Source organism: Watersipora subatra, chromosome 3, assembly GCF_963576615.1.
Source record: "Watersipora subatra chromosome 3, tzWatSuba1.1, whole genome shotgun sequence".
Lineage (NCBI taxonomy): Eukaryota > Metazoa > Bryozoa > Gymnolaemata > Cheilostomatida > Watersiporidae > Watersipora > Watersipora subatra.
In genome coordinates this window covers 21,217,175-21,237,823 of record NC_088710.1, presented here as the reverse complement: position 1 = coordinate 21,237,823, position 20,649 = coordinate 21,217,175, and the positions used below count along the sequence as shown (strand labels likewise).

Sequence of the window (20,649 nt, the reverse complement as noted above, 5' to 3'; positions counted from 1 at the left end):
GAGAGCTGAAACGATTAAAATTTGTAAATTTGCTGCAGATAAAACAAAGTAACTGTGACTGTTTAACATAGCATCAAAATTTGAAAGAATAATGCGTGGATAAACTAAAAGAGAACCAGAATATATGATCATAGTTATGATATATCGAATACTCTAGTTAGTACAACTGTATCAGTCTGGTCACAGTTATGATATATCAGGTACTCTAGTTAGTACAAGTGTATCAGTCTGGTCACAGTTATGATATATCAGGTACTCTAGTTAGTCCAACTGTATCAGTCTGGTCACAGTTATGATATATCAGGTACTCTAGTTAGTACAAGTGTATCAGTCTGGTCACAGTTATGATATATCAGGTACCCTAGATAGTACAAGTGTATCAGTCTGGTCACAGTTATGATATATCAGGTACCCTAGTTAGTACAAGTGTATCATTCTGGTCACAGTTATGATATATTAGGTACTCTAGTTAGTACAAGTGTATCAGTCTGGTCACAGTTATGATATATCAGGTACTCTAGTTAGTACACGTCTATCAGTCTGGTCACAGTTATGATATATCAAGTACTCTAGTTAGTCCAAGTGTATCAGTCTGGTCACAGTTATGATATATCAGGTAGTCTAGTTAGTACAAGTCTATCAGTCTGGTCGCAGTTATGATATATCAGGTACTCTAGTTAGTCCAACTGTATCAGTCTGGTCACAGTTATGATATATCAGGTACTCTAGTTAGTCTAACTGTATCAGTCTGGTCACAGTTATGATATATCAGGTAGTCTAGTTAGTCCAACTGTATCAGTCTGGTCACAGTTATAATATGGCAGGTACTCTAGTTAGTGCAAGTGTATCAGTCTGGTCATAGTTATGAATGATATATCAGATATTTATCAGATATATCAAAAACCTTCTGTTACCGTAATTGCTCGTGAATTAAAAATGCAGTCATGTGTTACTCAGAAAATTCATTTGCTGTACACAAATAATTTCACTGACTAGCATATCATGTTCATTTACCAGAATCAAGCAGACAGTGCAAGTCTTAATCAGTCCATCATCTCATATAGATATGACGGTCATTATTTAATAAAGCCTGTATTCCACAGAACTAAACTCTACCAATATTCTCAACTAACCTGAAGACCGATGATTGGTTCACTGACATTTCTTGTCACAGACTTCTTTGATGGGCCGGGCAGATGCTCGGAATCCGGAGTGACTTCTATAGCCACAGGGTCAGCTAATGGCAGCTCATCAGCCTCAGTCACAATATAATATGTCTCTTGCGTTGACCTCTTCGACACACTCCGGCCATGCTACAATTAGAATCAGTTATGAATAGCCTGGTAAACATGTGAAATCCTCACAAAATGTTCGAAAGTGTGATTTTGCATGCCACCTATTGGTTCCATTGGCTCGCCATTGAATTTCCTGTACAGCTACACACCTTGCATATCAATTTGATTATTTACAGGATAGACACCGTACATAAAAACTACCATGAGTGAAAGCAGATATTCTCAAATGAACAACCCAAAATTTGTTTAAGTACTTTACATAGCTCAAAAACCTAGGATGATTCCTTAATACATACAACAAATATATATGAATATATACAAATAAATACGATTATGTACAGTTGCCTCTACACAAATATATACCGTTCGCATATATACGGTTATATACATGTAGCAATTAAATCCATCAACTATATAAAAGAGGTGTAGGAAATAAATAAAAAAAGAAGTAATTTATAAAGTTATGTTTTGCTGTTATTATTGTTATATGTTGTACACTTTTTTAAGTTTTACCATGAGAACATTCACTTTTACGTGTGAACTGTACTGGTTTGAGAACGTTTGAAAAGGTTGTAAATTCTCTTGGGTATAGAGTCAAATAATTGCCCGACTTCATGCTAAAGCTATCGCAAGTAGACGTTCCACAAGATACCAGTTGCTAGGAATCATAAAATGGTTGGCAGAAAATGAAACTTTGTCTATAGTGAATATTGCAAGAATTTCAACACAAAAAGGTACAACAGAACATGGAGGTTGAACAGCATAGAATAACATACAAATAAGTCAGTAAAGATAGCCCAGGTGAATTACAAACACTCACAATGAACTGAAATACTTGTGTACTGCACACAACCCTACCATTCGCATGCGCTTCACACATCGCGTCATCCAGTCAGAAATAAGCTTTTTAGCGACATCTTCTGCAATGGTCATCTCAAGGTCTTCCCTCACAAGAAACTCTTCCAACTGGAGACTCTTGCGTATATCCACTGACCGGTAGGACAGCATCCTGAAATGGCCAGCATTGCTTTAGCCGTGCTATTGGAAGCTGCACTTAAATGCACCAAAATTATGTTGAAACAACATTGAATACTAGTTTAAGTAAAGTGAAGACACATAAAATAGGCACTACAAATAAGACATAGAGAGTAGTTAGTAATAACTACACATAGTCAGAGAGTAGTTAGTAACAACTACACATATTCATAGATAGTAGTTAGTAACAGCTACATATAGTCATTGAGAGTAGTTAGTAATGACTAATCATAGTGAGTAGTTATTATTGACTACACATAAACATAGAGAGTCGTTAGTAACAACTAAACATAGGCATAGACATAGAGATTAGTTGCCATAAACAGAGTTGAAGGGTTGAATTGAAACAACCTTGCCCTTTCTTTAAGCCCGCTCAAACTGTAAAGGCAGAGCAGGAGATAAAAGTGAAATACTTACAGGAGCACATCATGGAAAGTGGCTTCTCCCGACTCTCCACCATGCAGATACTGAATCTCATAGCAGAGATACTTAAAGAGCATCTTTGTTGGTACTGATCTGATGTCCATCTTTAGTCTGCCTGTTAATCAGTGGAGCATTTGAACTCGGCTGTCCTTATATACAGGAATTCACTCTACTTTAGTTCAATATTACAAGTTATCATATAGTTTCTTGTGACGTGCTACGAGCATGATGGCTAGAAAATGTCAATTTCATTAACGGTTAGAATGCAGAAGTCGGGGCTGGTGGGTTTGTGGGTTTTTTAAAATTAGTCGCTTCTTCTCTGATGAGAGTAAGCTGTTTGATCACACTGTGGATATGTAATTGCTGCATTACTTTTACAGTAGAACATAGCCAATATTATTTGGCTATCATTGCTTCAGGTCTTGTAACACAGCAGAGACTATTCCATAAACCAACAGTATTTGAACTACAATTGCATAGATATATAGCTGTTTAGCCTGTTAAACTTGGTCAGCCTATTAGTGTGTAAATACTTAGAACAAACATCTCAAATAATATTGTTCACTCTTCAACATAGTTATAGCAGCTAGTTAGTCTCAATGTGTCATTATTATTTGACAAAAGCAAACTAATTAGTATATTAGTAATTTACTATGACATTAATATTATGATATTATGAAAAAAGTATTATGCATATTTCAACTGTTTTATGATTGTAATTGGTATTAATGATTCTAATTACCGCGCATGTTAACTGTCGTGCCACTTCCTGAGATTTAAATTACACTAAAAAACATTTAGCGCGCATTGGGTGGGCACCAAAGAGTACTAGAGGTCTGGTATAATCTGCTAAGAGTGGAAGAGTTCGGCACATCAAAAGTAGGCACAAACCATGTAGCCTTTGAGAGCTAGGATAAAGCCTGGGCTCCTAAAAGTCCTCATGACATAAGATATGATTTCAGCAAATAAAATGAGCCAGTCTTGCTGACCTAATGTACGCAAGTTTGTACAAAATAGTGACTCATAGGGAAGACAAATCCAAAGGATAGATTTTGGTAAATTGATAGATTATTTTTGAAAAAGTGCCGAGACTCGGAAGGCTTCAAATAAAAATTTAAACGTACTGAAAGAATCGCGACAATACTGAGATAAACATCCGAATTTTTTAAAAACTCCTTTACCACAAAACACGGCAAGCCCAAACCTATTGACCTCAATGCATAAATAATATATAAATAAAGAAACATCGCTTGGGTGTTTCATCAAAGCACCAGATAAAAATCAAACAGTTTACAAAAACTACTAAGTTTCAAGATTATATGTATGGAGTTTATTCAACTTTCATATTTCTGCTCCCACTACCACATATGCCTCCTTCAGCCCCGGCTGGATCAAATCTCAATACCGGTATGTATATTTACTAAAACCCTCAACCTGTATTCTGCGGGTTACAATGAAGAAATTATATGTGGCACTCACCAGAACAATTCTTCATGCAAAAACGGTAACGAGTAGGAAAACAAAAACAAGTCTACACATAGATCTATCATAGTAATTCTTGCCACAGCTACATGTATAGCAGGTGACCTACTATATGACTGTTACAATCTGACAACACGGCAAACATAGACATGGACTGGGCAGCTCTACGCATTACCGAATGTCCAACGTGATGTAGCAGCGTCGAGCATCAATGTCAATAAACTTGGTGTGTTGTCTACACAATACAAAGAAGGGATATGAGGAAGCGGGGTTGAGCTTACAGTCAAATACTTGTCTAACAATCGGTTGATGTAAGCATATATTTGGATGATGTGCAATGCCCAAATGGAAACACATAACTAGACAAACTTATTGGTCAATGCCAGATAGTTTGGTGTGAAGCAAAGAAAACAATGTAAAAACATTATTCCAAGATTTAAAAAATTTGACACAATAGTAACAAAAGCAGTATTTGTAAAATTCAAGTTTTGAAAAAGGAGTTCCAATCTTGGAAGCTTAAAATTGGGAATGCAGTGTCAATATCTAATTGCAGCTGGTAAGATGTTTGCAAGGCATGCAGTATTTCATAGAACCTGCTAGTAATAGATAACTACACATTACGGTTATACTATTACTTAATATAAAATACCAAAATTCCCTAAATTTATTTTAGACCTGTAAATCTTCTACAGCACTCATAATAATGGAAGATACTTGCTAACATTAGAAATACGAAGGAATTAGGTGAGAACCATTAACAAGTCAGCAAAATTATTAGATAGAGTTCTAAAGTTATTAAAATCTTATAAAAAATGTTTCCAAATTTCTAATTTTGGAGAATCTTATTGCAGGTGGATTAGTCTGCCAGTTTAACACACATTTCAAGTCTGTCACAAGTCATTGAGAGTAGTTAGTTAGCTAGCTAGTAGTTAGCTAGCTAGCTAGAGTAGTTAGCTCATATAGCAAAGTATTATTAATAAATAGAAGATTGTTGATGAAATAAGCAAATCAGTTTGCTATTTGTTGTATGACAGTGGTGAATTACTAGCCCTAAAAAAAGCTAGACTGCTGTCAATTATCAAAAGTATGCAACTAGTAAGTTTCTTCTGTTCACGAGATTTTTTTTGTAAACAATAAAAGGTAGTCGACACCGCTACACTGTAAATAATCTGTCCTGAAAAAGTCAACTTTATAGGAATTTTACATTACATGGAGCATTAAATCCATATAAATAGCTTAATCCGTTTCAAAATCTTCCCAAACTTAAAATGAACAAACAAACTTAACTTAATTTCATGACTGTACGGTAACTTTGGTATTATTATTGGTTCATATCGACAAATGTCCATAACTGATTATGATAATTTTACATCGAGTTAAGGAGAGCGACCACCTTCAATGTAGATTTAAATCAAACTTTTTCGCTTTTTTTCTCCACAGCACAGTCTATACTGCAAAGAAAAATAATTTATATGAATAAAATAAAGTAAAAAATATAATAGAGATATGTGGTTTGCTCTCTCAAGAGTGGCAGGAGAAAAACCTATACTTCTAGGGCTAAGTATTGGAATCTCATTATTCAAAATGAATTTGAGAACCTGTACCAATTTGACACTTTACGTAATATGTAATTTTTTGCGTAATGCAAAGCAAAACTTTACATAAAATTTTTACGTGACAGGAGGTTTACATTATAGAAGTGTCTACTGTAAAGTTAGATATCGTAAAACCTATATTTGAATGGCATCTTTATTTGAACGCCACCTCTATTTGAACGCCACCCCCATTTGAGCCCACTTCAATTTAAATGCCACTTCTATTTGAACGCCACTATTTGACATTTTTGGTCTCCACGAACTCATAATATCAAATGACCAGAAAAAAAGTGTCCACAAAACCATACAAATAATGAATCAAATACATCAATAACAATTAATTCATTCATAGTTTCTGTTCATATAGAAGTCCGTTTTCCAACTGTCTCGGGCAACGTTTTCCGTTTGCGCAAAAAGTGTATATTTTAACTTGCATCGCGTAAAGTTTTGCTCCGCTAAAAACTATTTGGACGCTAAAATATAGACTAGTTCAGCTGTGCAGAAAAGGAGTTTAGGTCAGAAGACACTGTGAAAGGTATTGATCAGCCAGAAGAATATGAAATGATTCCAAAGGAAAGCAATAATCAGAACGCAACTGGCCAAGCAAATGATACTAATATTTTTGTTTTAAAAATGCTCATTTTTGTTTCTGGATGTATTATACATATGGTTTGTTTATGACACTTGTTTTTGAATATATAATTGTAGCATTTAGTAGATTATTATTATATGCTGTAGCTTATAAATTTGCAGATTTTTAAAAAGCATAACAGACTATTTGATAGCATCATTGCGGTAATCTGAACTTGGCTTGCAATGAATCAACGCTTGTAACTTCTCTTCTATTGCACATGAAAAAACAGTTTTGGCTGCAAACTGTAGCAAACATATTGATGAGTGCAATGAGCTTTTATGCAATCTTGTTAAATACAGTTATAAAATGAAAATATGCCTTCAGATTTAGAATGAAATAAAATACTTGACGGCTCCAAAAAATTGCAACTCAGGCTAACAGATCATCATAGGTTAATTGCAAGCAATAGATATTAACTGGTAGAGACACGTATCAGCTTCCCTGGGCATATTTATTTAGAGATCTACAACAAGTCGGAGGTAAGTTAGCAAATTTCTTGCATCCAAAAGGGTAAATGTAGCGCCACTTAAAGGAGAGTGCAAAATATAAGCAACATTCATTTCACCAGTGAAAGGGTTAAATTTATCTTCTCAAAATTTTGACCAAACGTTTGAAAAATACAATGCCACCCTATATTTGAATGTCACCTCTAATATAGTGCCTCTATTATTAGGGGAATGGTTGAAAAATAGAGCGTTATGGCATCCAAATTAAGGTTTTATGGTAAGTACCATACCATGATCTCTCCTAACCCCCTAGTATACGAACAGACACCTTTAGTCAAACAATAGAAACGTTGGAACCTAAAACAGCTCTTGTTTGCCAGTACTGAGCAATGACTAGTCCTCACCAGTGAGTTGTTGAAGGAGGTCAGGGACCTTACTGTTTGGTATGGAGCCCTTTCTGGCAAGGTCCACATCATTCCACGTGTTCTGGTACATTCTGATGTCATTATAGCTCAGCAATGCATCCTCCTCATTAGAGTAAAAAAGAGAAAAGTTCTCCATGATGATAGCTAGTGGATAGAGAAAGCAAACAATGTATGTTTTAGTTCTGGAATCAGTCAAGCAGCAAAATGAACTTTAACAAATAAACTTCTGTCAATAATCACTAGTGAATAAATCATAATTGGGTTCTTAGATATAATCCATGCAACGGATTGCATAACACAAGATGATATTTACGACATAATGAAACAGAAACCAGAAATGAAACCATGCAGAATGTTTTTTTTCAGTCATGAGTCTCACTAATAACCAACTAGTCCTCAATAGCACATCCATGATAAACATAGTAGTCTGTTTAAACTACTTCTGCTCAGTCACACGATAACAGATGCATTCCCTACACATCATATGACATTATAAACTAAAAACTTCCAAATAAAAAGACTAATACTTTTGGTTCTGAGAAACATATTTCAAATATGTCTAGCAGTGCTGTAGAAGATGACAAAGCAATTAAAACTCACTGACTCAAACTGATTGAATAGAGAAATAATGACTATAACTCGAAATTATTGTCAGCGCGAGATGTCCTTACCTCTTTACATTTAGTTTTGACGAGAGTCAGATATTTAATAATAGATAATTTGACGGCTCAGGTAATATAATTATCATGGATTTATTTTATTAACTGTTTATTTAAAACTGAGCTTCAATATAGTCATAATATAATGAGTCAGAGATATAATCATTTATTTGATATAAATAATTATATTTCTTTTAATAAACCATATTCTACCCGAAAAGGTACTGTCGCTCCTCATTTTCGCTCGGACCAATTCAAGTTATCATTTTATAATAGAATTAGAGTTTTATTAGGTGGACTAGCGCAAGCGTCATCATAGTAAATTGATGATAATTCACTTGATAAAATAATTCCTTGTTTCATTTTAGTGAGAAAAAGGGAGGCCAATAAGGGAAAAGGAAAACCAAAAATTTTTTTTTTTAATTTATTTATTTTTATTTTAGTAAATATCCATTTAATGCCTAAGGGCGTAATGAATCACCCTGTATATATATAGTCACTTATCTTTAATAGCTCATATACTCAAACACGCTTTATTCAGTTAAAGGTTGACTTGCAACAAAATTCACATTACAGTTATTTGATATGAAAAGATTCACCATGTCTAACTCCGTTGTGTTGTAGGTGCTAAATACGTGGAAATGTGATTACAAGCTTTTAAAAGCTCAAAAACGAACAGAAAATCGCAGCCACACGAGACCGCTGTAGTTTGGATTCTCTTTCCAAAACGGCTCAAATGTGACGTAGTTGTGAGGGATAGTTTCTGTTTACACTTTCATGCAACCTTATTCGTCGAAATATTTTCACAAATATACTTCACGCATTCAATAAAACCATGTCTATTGTTCTTACGCGTCCATTTTATTGTCATAGTAATGTTGTCACTTTTAGCAGTGATGTCCTATAACTTACCGTAGAAATTTGTTTAATTTTTAAGCCTTAGCTTGAAGGAGTACATATCTTTGTCTGATAATCATGACGAGCCTGTTGGTCACCTGTGATAATCAAAAAGTGCTGCAGAAATTATTTGCGAAGTAATTGGGTCACATGATCAGATTACGACTTGTCAATTAGACCAAACCGAAACAAAACTGTAAAGTAGCGAGCATCTATATTTGATACGGGGTCTTCGGTAAAACCCGAAGTATTTGTCATAAACTAGTGCTACGATAAGTTTTATATTGAGTTTTTTATTGGCCTTTCAATTCATGTGAGAACATCACGTGACAAGACAATAACCAAATTTCATGGCTATGTCATCGAAATAAAGAGATTCCAATTTACGGCGGCTTTTCGTTTTTGAGCTTTTAAGAGCTTGTAATCACATTTCCACATATTTGGCACCTACAACACAACAGAGTAAGACATGGTGAATCTTTTGATACCAAATAACTGTAATGTGAATTTTGTTGCAAGTCAACGTTTAAGTAACTTTAGCAAAAAGCCGACAACTCTTGCCATTGTATGGTCATATTTTATTACAGCCAGTTGAGCTTAGGCAATGCTTGTCTGAATCAACGTTTTACAAACTGGTCAGTTTCGAGGTTCTGTGAGGAGTTCATGAATTCGCTGATTGATATTATTTAAATATGTTGCACTGACTACTGGAACTTGAAGCGAGCTGCAACTTTTTTTAGTATGTTTAATTACGCTGCAGCAAGTGACTCACCTACGAGAAGGTTGAGCATAATGTAGGTGATGATGACATAAAAAGTTCCAAAGTAAAAGAAGCTGAGGGGCGCGTGTCCGCAGTCCGTCTCCCAATAATTATCTCCAGGATAGCAGTTGGGCTTGGTTATCATGCAATCACGCATTATCTTATTCCAGTCTTCACCCGTCACAATACGAAATAGCAGACCAATGGCATTGCCAGCTGTACGGAAATTTGCATGCCTAGAATAATAAAAGGAAGTAGTGTCAGAACTATACACCTTCATAGCAGATAATGCAGGGCTAATTCATAACATTACCTAAAGCCTGGTTCACATTATACCGCCGTATGTTGGGGTTGTCCTCTCGGTCATCACTCATCGACTATGTGCTCCGGAAACTGATAGCATTAACGTAGTAACACAGATACATGGAGAAAGTTTGCAGCTGTCAAAATTTCTCAATATTTTGGCCGAGCATCAACGACAGCCTGTACAATGTGAAACATTTCGACGATAGCAATTCGCAATCGCGGATAGCGTGATTTATTTCCGTTTCTGATAGTTGCTGCGGGACTAGTATTAATTTTGAGCAAGCAAAAACAAAGAGGTTTCTTCATGAAAATTAGAAAAAAAAGAAAACACCACCTCAAGGAGTATTTGCTGATAATAGTTTGTGATAGTACATTTTTATCATCGACCATCACAGAGGTATTGTGGTATCACTGAGGTATTGATCCAGCCTTAAGTATTAAACAGTAACAAAACAAGGTGTCCAAATAAAAACATGTAAAAACAGTTAAATTCAAACTTGTATCCCAACTACAAATAAAGATGACATGTGAACATATCAATCAGATATTTTCTATATAACTGCAGAATTTACAAAACACTGCACTGTACAAATGCTTCTTTGAGCAAATTTATGAGGCTGTTCAGAGATGAGCTATTAATATATTATAAAGAACTTTAAACCATCCTTAAAAAGAGAGCAGACACTTCATTATGTTGCATTTTACTGCAGTCTTTCAAATTTTCATGAGCACCTTATTTAAATCCTATTCTAATTGACATGAAGCTTTTAGTGAAAAGACAGATTACGAGTTCTCCACGTGTGTGTTCTAGCTATGCTAGAACCACAACGTCATCAAGCATTAGCTATGAGCTTAAACTTTTGAATAAAAAGTTGACTTAACTATGTACAAAACTGGTGAATAAACGAAAAAGGCTGAAATGAAAAATGGAAAGTGATTGGCTGCCATCCATGCTTTATAGCGAACATTCTTGTTGATTAATGTGCCACTAAACAAAAATGAATCGTTTCACATCATAAATACCAGAATTCAGGTTTTGATCTGACAAACTAGTGAACTAGTGAACTAATATACAATAAAAAATTGCTGATCAAATGCTACCTGTGGTTTTCAGAGTAAACGTACCTGTTGAGGTTCTCACCGTACCGCACCATACCAAAGACGAGTACACCAGAGTATGCATAAAACAGCATCAAAAGAAACATTCCAATTATGAGAAAACAACTTTTCCACATAGACTCAGCTACTGTGAGCATCAGCATCTTGAGGGTAGCCTAAAAGCACCACAACAGTCATGAGAAAATAACTCCTCCATATGGACCCAGCTACCATATTAAAAAACAAGGCAACACAATCATTGAAAAGCAACTCTTCGACACAAACCTAGCAGCTGTGAGCTACATCTTAAGTGTAGGTAGATTAGTGACACCACAATATATAATATCGTCAGAAAAAATGGCATACTATGACAAATGGCGCAAATGGACCGCTATTCTATAAGTTAATGAAATGCATTTGGGCATGCATATAATAAAGGAATTACATTAGGGGAGGAGTGCTACTGTCTGTTATTATGAAATGTACCTTAGCATGATAAACAAATGATTTTAGAGCGATCCGGAAAAAACTCTCGAGCAATATGGGTAAATTAGTTGTGCTACCCAGCGTTGCCAGGGTATTAAAAATCAGCTTATAGACAATAAGAGATAATGAGAGGTAATGAGGGTTGCTTGCCACTTGTTATTAGCCTGGTACATTGCCAATGGATAATTTGTGTAAGCTTACTGATAAGAGCTACGGCTTCTCATGACTTTGCATCATGACCGAAAGCGTAGCGTATTTGCTCCCATATAGCAACAGATATCGCCCTAACGAATCTATCAAGCTTGTGTGGCTAAATTGGCAGAGCGTCTGACTGCCGAATGGGAGGTTCTGAGATCAAATCTTCTGCGTTACAAATTCTATATTCCAAAATTGCTATAGCTGGACATATATGACAGACGACCAACTTTGAGAAATATATATATATATATATACACACACATACACACGTATGTATATTTTATATAATATTTTAAGGCTAATTATGAGACCCTTGATATGCAAATTGAATTTGAGAGCTTGCACCGACTTGACCCTTTACATTATGTAGAATTACTTACAAAATACAAAGTAAAAACTACATAATTTTTTTAGGTTAAGTGGAATTTACATTATAAGAGATTTACGTTATAGGAGCTTCTAGTGTAGGGCTAAGAAAACCCTTTAAATACAGAGTGAAGAACAATTAGTAATATCAGAGCAACATTTCTAATTCTAGTGAAATACCAAAATATCTGCTAAGTTTAAAGGTTTCTAGAAAATTCTCTTTTAGCAGCATCTATATTAATAAATCATAGTTTATCATTGTGTGCGTGTGTGTGCGCGCGCGCATGCGTACATGCATACATGCGTGAGTGTAGTGAATATGCTGTGTGGGATGTTCAAGGTGTGTATGTGTGAGCGCGTCTGTTAGTCTGCATAAATGTAATGCATTTCCACATTTTTAAGTCGATTTCATTCGACCTTCACACGCCAATGCGCTGTGCATTCCACCAGTTTGTTAAAAATATTCAGTTTCAAAATTCCATATGGTGCCTAAGAACCAGCCTCTTAAACAACCACCTGCAGGCTACCATATTGAAAATAAATCTCAGGCATCACCGCACTTACTGCTAGTACGTTATATAGATGAAAAAGGAAATTAAGAGGGTGGGACATACGTCTGGAATTTTGGCAACAAACTGATCGGAATAGGTCAACCTGGAGAGGTGTAATCTGAAGGCTACAACCAGTTGAGCTGTCATCGTAGACTCTATGCACTGGCAATGATCATGATGAGAAATTATTTTGCTGTGATAAAACTACTATTCTATTCTGGTGCCAAACTCACATGTTTTCCAGTAATGGTGATGAAACGGAGAATGATTACAATGTAGCCAACAGTATCAACACCCTCCCTGTTTGACTGTAGCTTTGAGTAGTCTGGACTTGATGGTTCTGGCTTTTGGAGAGAAAAATGAAGAACAGCCCATATCACTCCTGCAGCAGTGATGAGGAGGTCAATACGGTTCCTCCTACTGTACCAGTACCCTTTGGGACTCAAGGCTATCAGCTTCATTGTAACCTAGTAACAGAAAAAGAGTGTAAGATTACAAATGTGTATTACGAATAAGTTCTTAATCTGGTTTCTAATGAACAGCAGGCAGAGTTTTTAGGGAAAGACTTTTATAACATGATTTGAGATAACAACTAAAACTTCGCAGCGATGAGTTGAGACGAGGACAACAATGACGTTGCTCATGAAGAACAAGATGCCATAAAGATGTTATAGATTTTACTGTCAGAGCTACGACGTAAATAACTTTACATCAATTATAACAGACTGCATTACAATTCTCAAATAATGTTTTTATTGCTTACTTTTTATCAGACAAATTTTTAAAGTTGCATTTTACTGGAGCTTTGCCTGGAACACTGTCCAATCAAAGTTTACAACAATTAACATGCAAAAACATTAAAACACCTTCATCTTATGGTATCTACCTATAAGTTTCTATGCGTATGTACATATCTAATAAATTACCTCAATGAGAAAAAGGAAGACAAATCCTACAGCAACATATTGCATGGGGGCAGTGGTGGGAGGCAGCGGTTCTCCAGTCGGGATGTTTGTGTGCCAAGGGACAACTAAGAGACACGCATTGAGTGCAACCATGACAGCCACCGTCCTCTACATGAATGTAATACTGATGACAAAAACAAAGAGGTTAGTTGATATGAGAAAAAACTACTTCCATGGTGTAACAATCCATAGAAGTACCAATGCGCAGACGAAACCTCAAGCTACTAGGCCATCAGACAAATGTTTGCTTTAGTTTAGTTGCTTGCTGACAAACATCAAAGGAGCAATAATCATTACTTCTTACTATTACTACAGCATTTTGGGTGAGGGCTACACAATTTCTTTCAATGTAGTACTTACCTCACGCAAGCACTAAAAAGTAACAATTTTGTACCTTTCACAATACTTGGAAAAAACTAGAAAAACACGAAGAGCTGCTAAACAAATTGTTTGACAGCTTCTGATAACCATATAGACCAGAGGTTCCCAACCTATTTCATTCAGTGCCCCCTTAATCCTTTTCATAAATTTGATTCCCCACGCACTCTTAACGCACATGACTAAAAATAACCGATACAAATTACAATCCCATTTTATTGTACATATCTAAACATTTAACAACATATTATTAATTTTTATACAGCACGCATACAACACAACAATACATGACTTTCGGCATGGCGGTGAATTGGTTTATGACTAGGTTAATTTACTATCCAATCAGAATTTGGATGAATGTGTTCACATATAACTGGGTTCTGACTAGCAGCTCATTATTAGCAACTAGTGTTATAGATAAAACTAAAATGTGAAATGATGAAACCCAAACGGCACTGCGGGACATAAAGTAAAAATTTAACCAATCAGACACCTCTCAGCTCCCCCTTGTTTATTCAAAATTCCTCCCTATGGGGAAATCTTCCCTGGTTGGGAACCCCTGATATAGACAAAGTGCCTGACCAGCAACAGAGCTATAGAACTCCAAAATATGTAGATGTTTTGAGTGCCGAGTTAAAAGTACGAATGGTCAGAGCAAAGAATACCTTGAAGAATCGGTGTTGTGTGACATCAAACATAAAGGCTCTTATTTTGTTGTGTTCAGGCTTAGGAGGTACATGCAAAGGTTGAGTGAGATTCACCCGTCCTTTAAGGTCCAGCCAGCGACGCTGGTCTACCGTCAGTAGTGCTGTGCCCTACAATCAATCAAGATGCGAGTCAAGGGCTTACTCTCCAACATGAAATTAGCCTAAATTAAACAAGCTTAAAATAAAATAAGCAAATCAAAAATTGAATGGTATAGATCTATGCAGTGTGAGCACAATAAAATCAAGTGCATTTTTATTTGCACCTTTTCCACCTTATTTGCACCCGATTGGCTTAGATTTGCCAAAAACTGAATTCTTTATTATACAATAATGCAACTCCAAGTAAACTGCATTTGCACCCATAAAATTGGTAATATATACTCAAGCTAAATTTTAATATCCTGAGTTTTAAAACAGAAGTGGATATATCAGAATGCTAAGGTCGAGGCTCAAAACATTTCTACAGGTCGTGCTTGTCTTACAGTTATATTGTGAGTACATACTACAAAAGTCCTTTGTCTGCATGCCTATTATATTCTGACTAGTAAGTTTTAGTGAAGGCTAAAAGCGATGCTTTCCGATTAAAACTTGACATTAGAAAAATTAAAACTATGTAATGATAAAGAGTTTCTAAAAGATGTTGAAAAACTAGCCCACTATTATACACTACTACTGCTACTACTACTACTACTACTACTACTAGTACTACTACTATTACTGCAGCTACTGCTACTACTACTGATACTACCACTACTAGTACTTCTCATACTACTACTATTACTCTATTAAGACCTCTACATCACAATTGAGCCTTGAACTCATCAAATATGAGAACTAGATAGACCAAACAAATACAAAAACTAAAATAGTAGGAAAGGCTCTTTATCTTATTCACTGGAACAGTCGGGAGTAAAGAAATCTGAGAGTTATCAACTAAAAGTCAAAGTAAGATTAACTTGGAATTTTATTGCTATCAATAGATCAGCAGAGAGGAGCAGACAGTTTCAGAATCCTTATCATACAATACATAAGATTGAAAGTGACAGAGCACATCAATTTTAGCTTTTTGTTTACAATTTGCATATATGAAATTTTGGAACTTTTCAAAATTTTGGAAATTTTGAAACTTGGGAAGCACGCTCCTGACTCCAATGTAATGGATGTAGAATGATTTTTGGAAATATCTTCATTAAATGTTTTTTTTAACATTTCCTTAAACAATGTTCTCAAGAGAAAGGAAATCATGTAGTAAAATAAAAATGATAGCAGAGAAGACCATCCCTGCCGGAGAGGTGTGACTAAAAAGTGAGCCGGCCACCCAATTAAATTTTATGAAAACGATATCTGACATAAGCAAGTCAAATAAATGCTTAATGATGAGTAGGTAGTAGAATTTAAATATTTGGCTAATAATGTACCCGTCAAACAATCAGTCCAAGTTGGACATAAAATTAGAAGGACTGTACATTCTAGCAAATAATCTAGAGGCTCACCTTATTCAGGCTGCAGAAAAAACATGCCTTGCTGTGACTATGGTTTGAGACATCAAATTTTCATACAAATAAGACATCCTATTCTGTCTGAAGTTGGAAACAATCACACCCATGCACACGTATGGCTTGCCTAACACAAATTATAGCTAAAATCTATTGCAGCCATACATGAAACAGACTCACCTTATTCTGAATGTAGCTGTAGATTACAATATGTAATCACATACCATATACATATAACTCACCTTATTCTGACTATAGTTAGAGATTACAATACTCACATATATACATATATGACTCGCCTTATTCTGACTGTAATTGGAGATTAAAATAATAACATATACATACGACTCACCTTATTCTGACTGTAGTTTGAGATTACAACACCCACAAAGAGTGTTAGCCCGATGAGTACGCCATTAAAGACAAATACATGAATGAATATCCACTCAGCGCTTCCAACTCTCTCAATAAGAGTGTCACGAATCTCCAGCCATCCTTCTAAGGAGAGGACCTCGAACAGAGCTCTCATGGCATTTATTATGTTGTCAAAGTTGAAACTGTATGGATTCGTCCTATAAAAAATTGCAAAGTTAGAGCCACGTTACATTCTTGGCTTTGAAACGCATCAAATGATTTGTGGACAAAAACACCTGACTGCTCAACTTTTGCAAATGTTGTTTGCAAGAACAAAAGAGTGGAATAGAAAAAAGAATATATTCTATGGCAAGACTTCATCATGTAGCTACAAATGGGAGGATTGTGGACACCAATTATAGAACGGTCAGTTCTTCTCACCCTGCTCTTGTTTAGGCCTGCACAACAATCTGCTTCCTACAGTACAGATATGACAACTTCTAAACCTTTGACTACTAGAGTAATACTACTAGAGTATTACTACTAGAGTACTACTACTAGAGTACTACTACTAGAGTACAACTGCTAGAGTACAACTGCTAGAGTACAACTGCTAGAGTACTACTACTAGAGTACTACTGCTAGAGTACTACTGCTAGAGTACTACTACTAGAGTACTACTACTAGAGTACTACTACTAGAGTACTACTACTAGAGTACTACTACTAGAGTACTACTGCTAGAGTACTACTGCTATAGTACTACTGCTAGAGTACTACTGCTATAGTACTACTGCTAGAGTACGACTACTAGAGTACTACTGCTAGAGTACGACTACTAGAGTACTACTGCTAGAGTACTACTACTAGAGTACTACAACTAGAGTACGACTGCTAAAGTGCTACTGCTAGAGTAATAGTGCTAGAGTACTACTACTAGAGTATTACTACTAGAGTACTACGCTAGAGTACTACTAGAGCACTTTGAAACAATTCATGACTTAAGTTAAGATCGTCCACTGGAGTTATTTACTGTAACAAGAATGTGTCTCACACTTACATACACTACTAACATGCCTAACATGGTACCCTAGGACACTTATGTATTCGTGTCATCTAACTTTCGCATTTTCGCGGTGTCATCCTCTCGCGGAAATTTCATGAGCGAAACTAAACTATCATAACGAACGAGCAAAAACGCGAAATTAAATAGCTTTGTTCATTGATATCCACAATAAAATCTTCATATTAGAAATGCAGGCAATTTTCGTCTGTGGTTGGGCTCAATGGGAAATTTCCGGTAAACTTGTTATAGCTAATACACCGACTGAGCAGCATGGCAAAGCAAATTAAGATGATATCAGTTTAGTCACCGAATTTGTAACTGATGAGGATGACAGTCTGGTAAGTGAAGTCATAAAATTGAAGAATTATTGTAATGATGAATTTTATTGCCAAACAAAAAAATATCAACCCTCACCAAGTCCAATCACATTATACAGTTTTGGTTGTGAACAGACACATTAAAGATAGTGCTGCTACTTTAATTATCTGTATAATCACAAAAAATCAAAATATTGATTTGCTATAATGTCATCAACAGCTAATTACCTGTTTTATGACTCGCGCTGGTAGTTAATGAACTCACAGAAAAATGTTCGTTTTTGGATTAGAAATTCTCAAACAAAAGTTTGAAATTGCTTCGTTGTTTTAGGCTGATTTTATAGAGAAATCTTCGGACAACAAAGTCAATTTCATAAAACTCTTAAAGACCGTGGCTTATGTGGTCAACGAATAATAAAATCAGGTTACCACGCAATTGCTGAGAAAGTCCAAAAATGCGTTTATGGCAGTGGCCCCTAGAAAACACATAAATGCGTTTATGGCAGCGAAAGGGTTATAAAGTTTTGGTTGTGAAGTTGGTTGTTACCTATCTATTTTTTTCTTCTTGGGATTCGATTGTGAAAGTCACGGCAGGAGGGACCTAGACGTCGTTGATAGTCCAAGAAACAAATGGCAGCAAGTGATCAAATTGAATTATCGATCTCACCCACACATTTCAACCTGCGGTTTACAAATACTAACTAGTCCCAAATTGATTTTTTTTCTTATTAGCAAACTGGACCTGAGGAATGTCATCTGTTTTTTCCACTGCATTTATTTTCACATCACTATATTTTCGCACTCATCAGAGCCGCGAAATTAAGTTGCAGCGAAATTTTACTCTGTGTGCTACTCACAAAACTAAATAGGCCTACTAGTGAAATAAAAGTGTCCTAGAGTACATATTATATTATGCATATTCGCTTATTTATTAGTGACCAAAGTTGCAGGACCAAAATTGCCTTTTATTTCAAATCTCTGCCCTTTCTGAGTGCAAGTCATTGACAAATTTATTTAGTTTCAAGAAGTAGTCTTCTCAGTATTAATTTTGTGAAATGTGTAAACTTTGTCACCGTCACATTTCCTCCAACTGCTGAAACATTTGTATACGATGACCAAGGAATGTTGCTGCTAACATTTCACCATGCCTTCAGCTCAACAATACCTATACAGTACGACGTGTTCCATTATATAGGCCTATTACGATAATTTATTTATGTAAACAATTCCGAGAATGATGTTGATTCACTTAAAACATTTTTGCCTTGAGTTGCACTGAATGCATCAAATCAGTTGTCATTCGCCGCAATGAGCATGCTAACATACACAATATCGGTGTACAACTAAAAGTTTTTACCTACCAATGCATAAAGCTTAAGGCCATGCCAGTACCATGAGTACACTAGACATGCTGAAAAATAGGTTTTAGTGGTTTGGACAAGTTCGCTGGTGATAGAGGGATGGTTACAAAACTTTATAAATGAATGCCTACCAAACCCGAGGTACCATATAGCCCACATTCTCTCCACCAGACAACTGCATATCAGTGACCTTGACACGTCGAAAGAACCGGCCTGTACAGTTTTCTTTGTCCTCACGAAACTGAGGATCATTGCACCCATAAAGGATACCACCATAACGTTGGACTCCATAGCTCGCGAAGACAAACATGAGCATGATGAGGAATATTGTTACCTACAAAGATGGCCACCTAATCAGCATTGGCAAGAAATATAAATAGGTCTTTATAAAATACTAATATACCAAATAGTATAACTAAGAACATGTAACAACATAATATAAATAATATCTATTATGCAATTTAGTATAATATATGCCAACATTATAATTAAATTTGTAATATAAAATAATAAAAATGTAATATGATACAACATGCAAAAAAACTATTGATTATATAATCTATTATAGAACAATATAATAGATTATTATACAATAGCTATAAATACTCAGTCAGAGCCAACCAAAAGCAGAGATTGCAGAGAGATCCCATAAGCATATTGGTTAGTGGGCTAATCAATTTATTTGGAGTTGCTTAACCAATGTTATTCATAATAAAAAAGTCCTCTAGCCAAGGAAAAAAAGAATAATGGATGAAAAGGTAAATTTTCTCACAAGGATGATCTCCTTGAAGCCTCGAACAAGCTCGTAGACAACCTTCCTGATGTGTGGTACTAGAATGAATATTCTGAGAGGCCGCATACACCGCAGTATGAGTAGGACATGCCCTCCAGACAGATAGCCTATGTTCCCTGACTCTGACTTGACTATCACCATTGTGCAAAGGAATAGCAGACTAGTCTACAAATAGAAATTAATTTAACAGATAATCTATTGCCTGTAGACGAGAGACAAAATTGCTAAAAATTGTTTTGACAGATCGACTTTCTTGAAGTAATCATGTTGACACTATTTGTAATGAGGTCGGTCACTAAGTCAATTACTCTGCTCCAGTTTTGCAGGTCATATGTAAACTCAAAATCTGCCATACAATTTATATCATCTTTTGCCATATTATTTATGGTATACACATTTATTATAATCTAGCTCCAAGATATGCCACAAATGATTTATTTTTGTTGCAAAAAAAAGTATTCCAGCTAATCGCAAATCTACATAACAGTCCACGGCATATCTTGTTCAACCCAAAGATTTTTAAAATTTTTTGCATCTTCTTACTTTAACTATACTAC

The 20,649-nt window shown here is 35.6% G+C and overlaps 1 protein-coding gene across 1 annotated transcript in view; it reads right to left on the bottom strand.

The window, feature by feature from the left end:
• LOC137391329 (sodium leak channel NALCN-like) overlaps positions 1–20,649 on the bottom strand; it is a 74,143-nt gene that overhangs the window by 4,561 nt on the left and 48,933 nt on the right. The window contains exons 24-35 of the mRNA XM_068077768.1: positions 20,072–20,257; positions 19,431–19,633; positions 16,555–16,774; positions 14,665–14,814; positions 13,583–13,729; positions 12,890–13,123; positions 11,083–11,231; positions 9,664–9,887; positions 7,315–7,479; positions 2,748–2,868; positions 2,154–2,304; positions 1,134–1,313 (exon numbers count right to left, since the gene is read on the bottom strand). Coding sequence (XP_067933869.1) covers positions 1,134–1,313; positions 2,154–2,304; positions 2,748–2,868; positions 7,315–7,479; positions 9,664–9,887; positions 11,083–11,231; positions 12,890–13,123; positions 13,583–13,729; positions 14,665–14,814; positions 16,555–16,774; positions 19,431–19,633; positions 20,072–20,257 — 2,130 coding nt within the window. The remainder of the gene's footprint in view (positions 1–1,133; positions 1,314–2,153; positions 2,305–2,747; positions 2,869–7,314; positions 7,480–9,663; positions 9,888–11,082; positions 11,232–12,889; positions 13,124–13,582; positions 13,730–14,664; positions 14,815–16,554; positions 16,775–19,430; positions 19,634–20,071; positions 20,258–20,649) is intronic.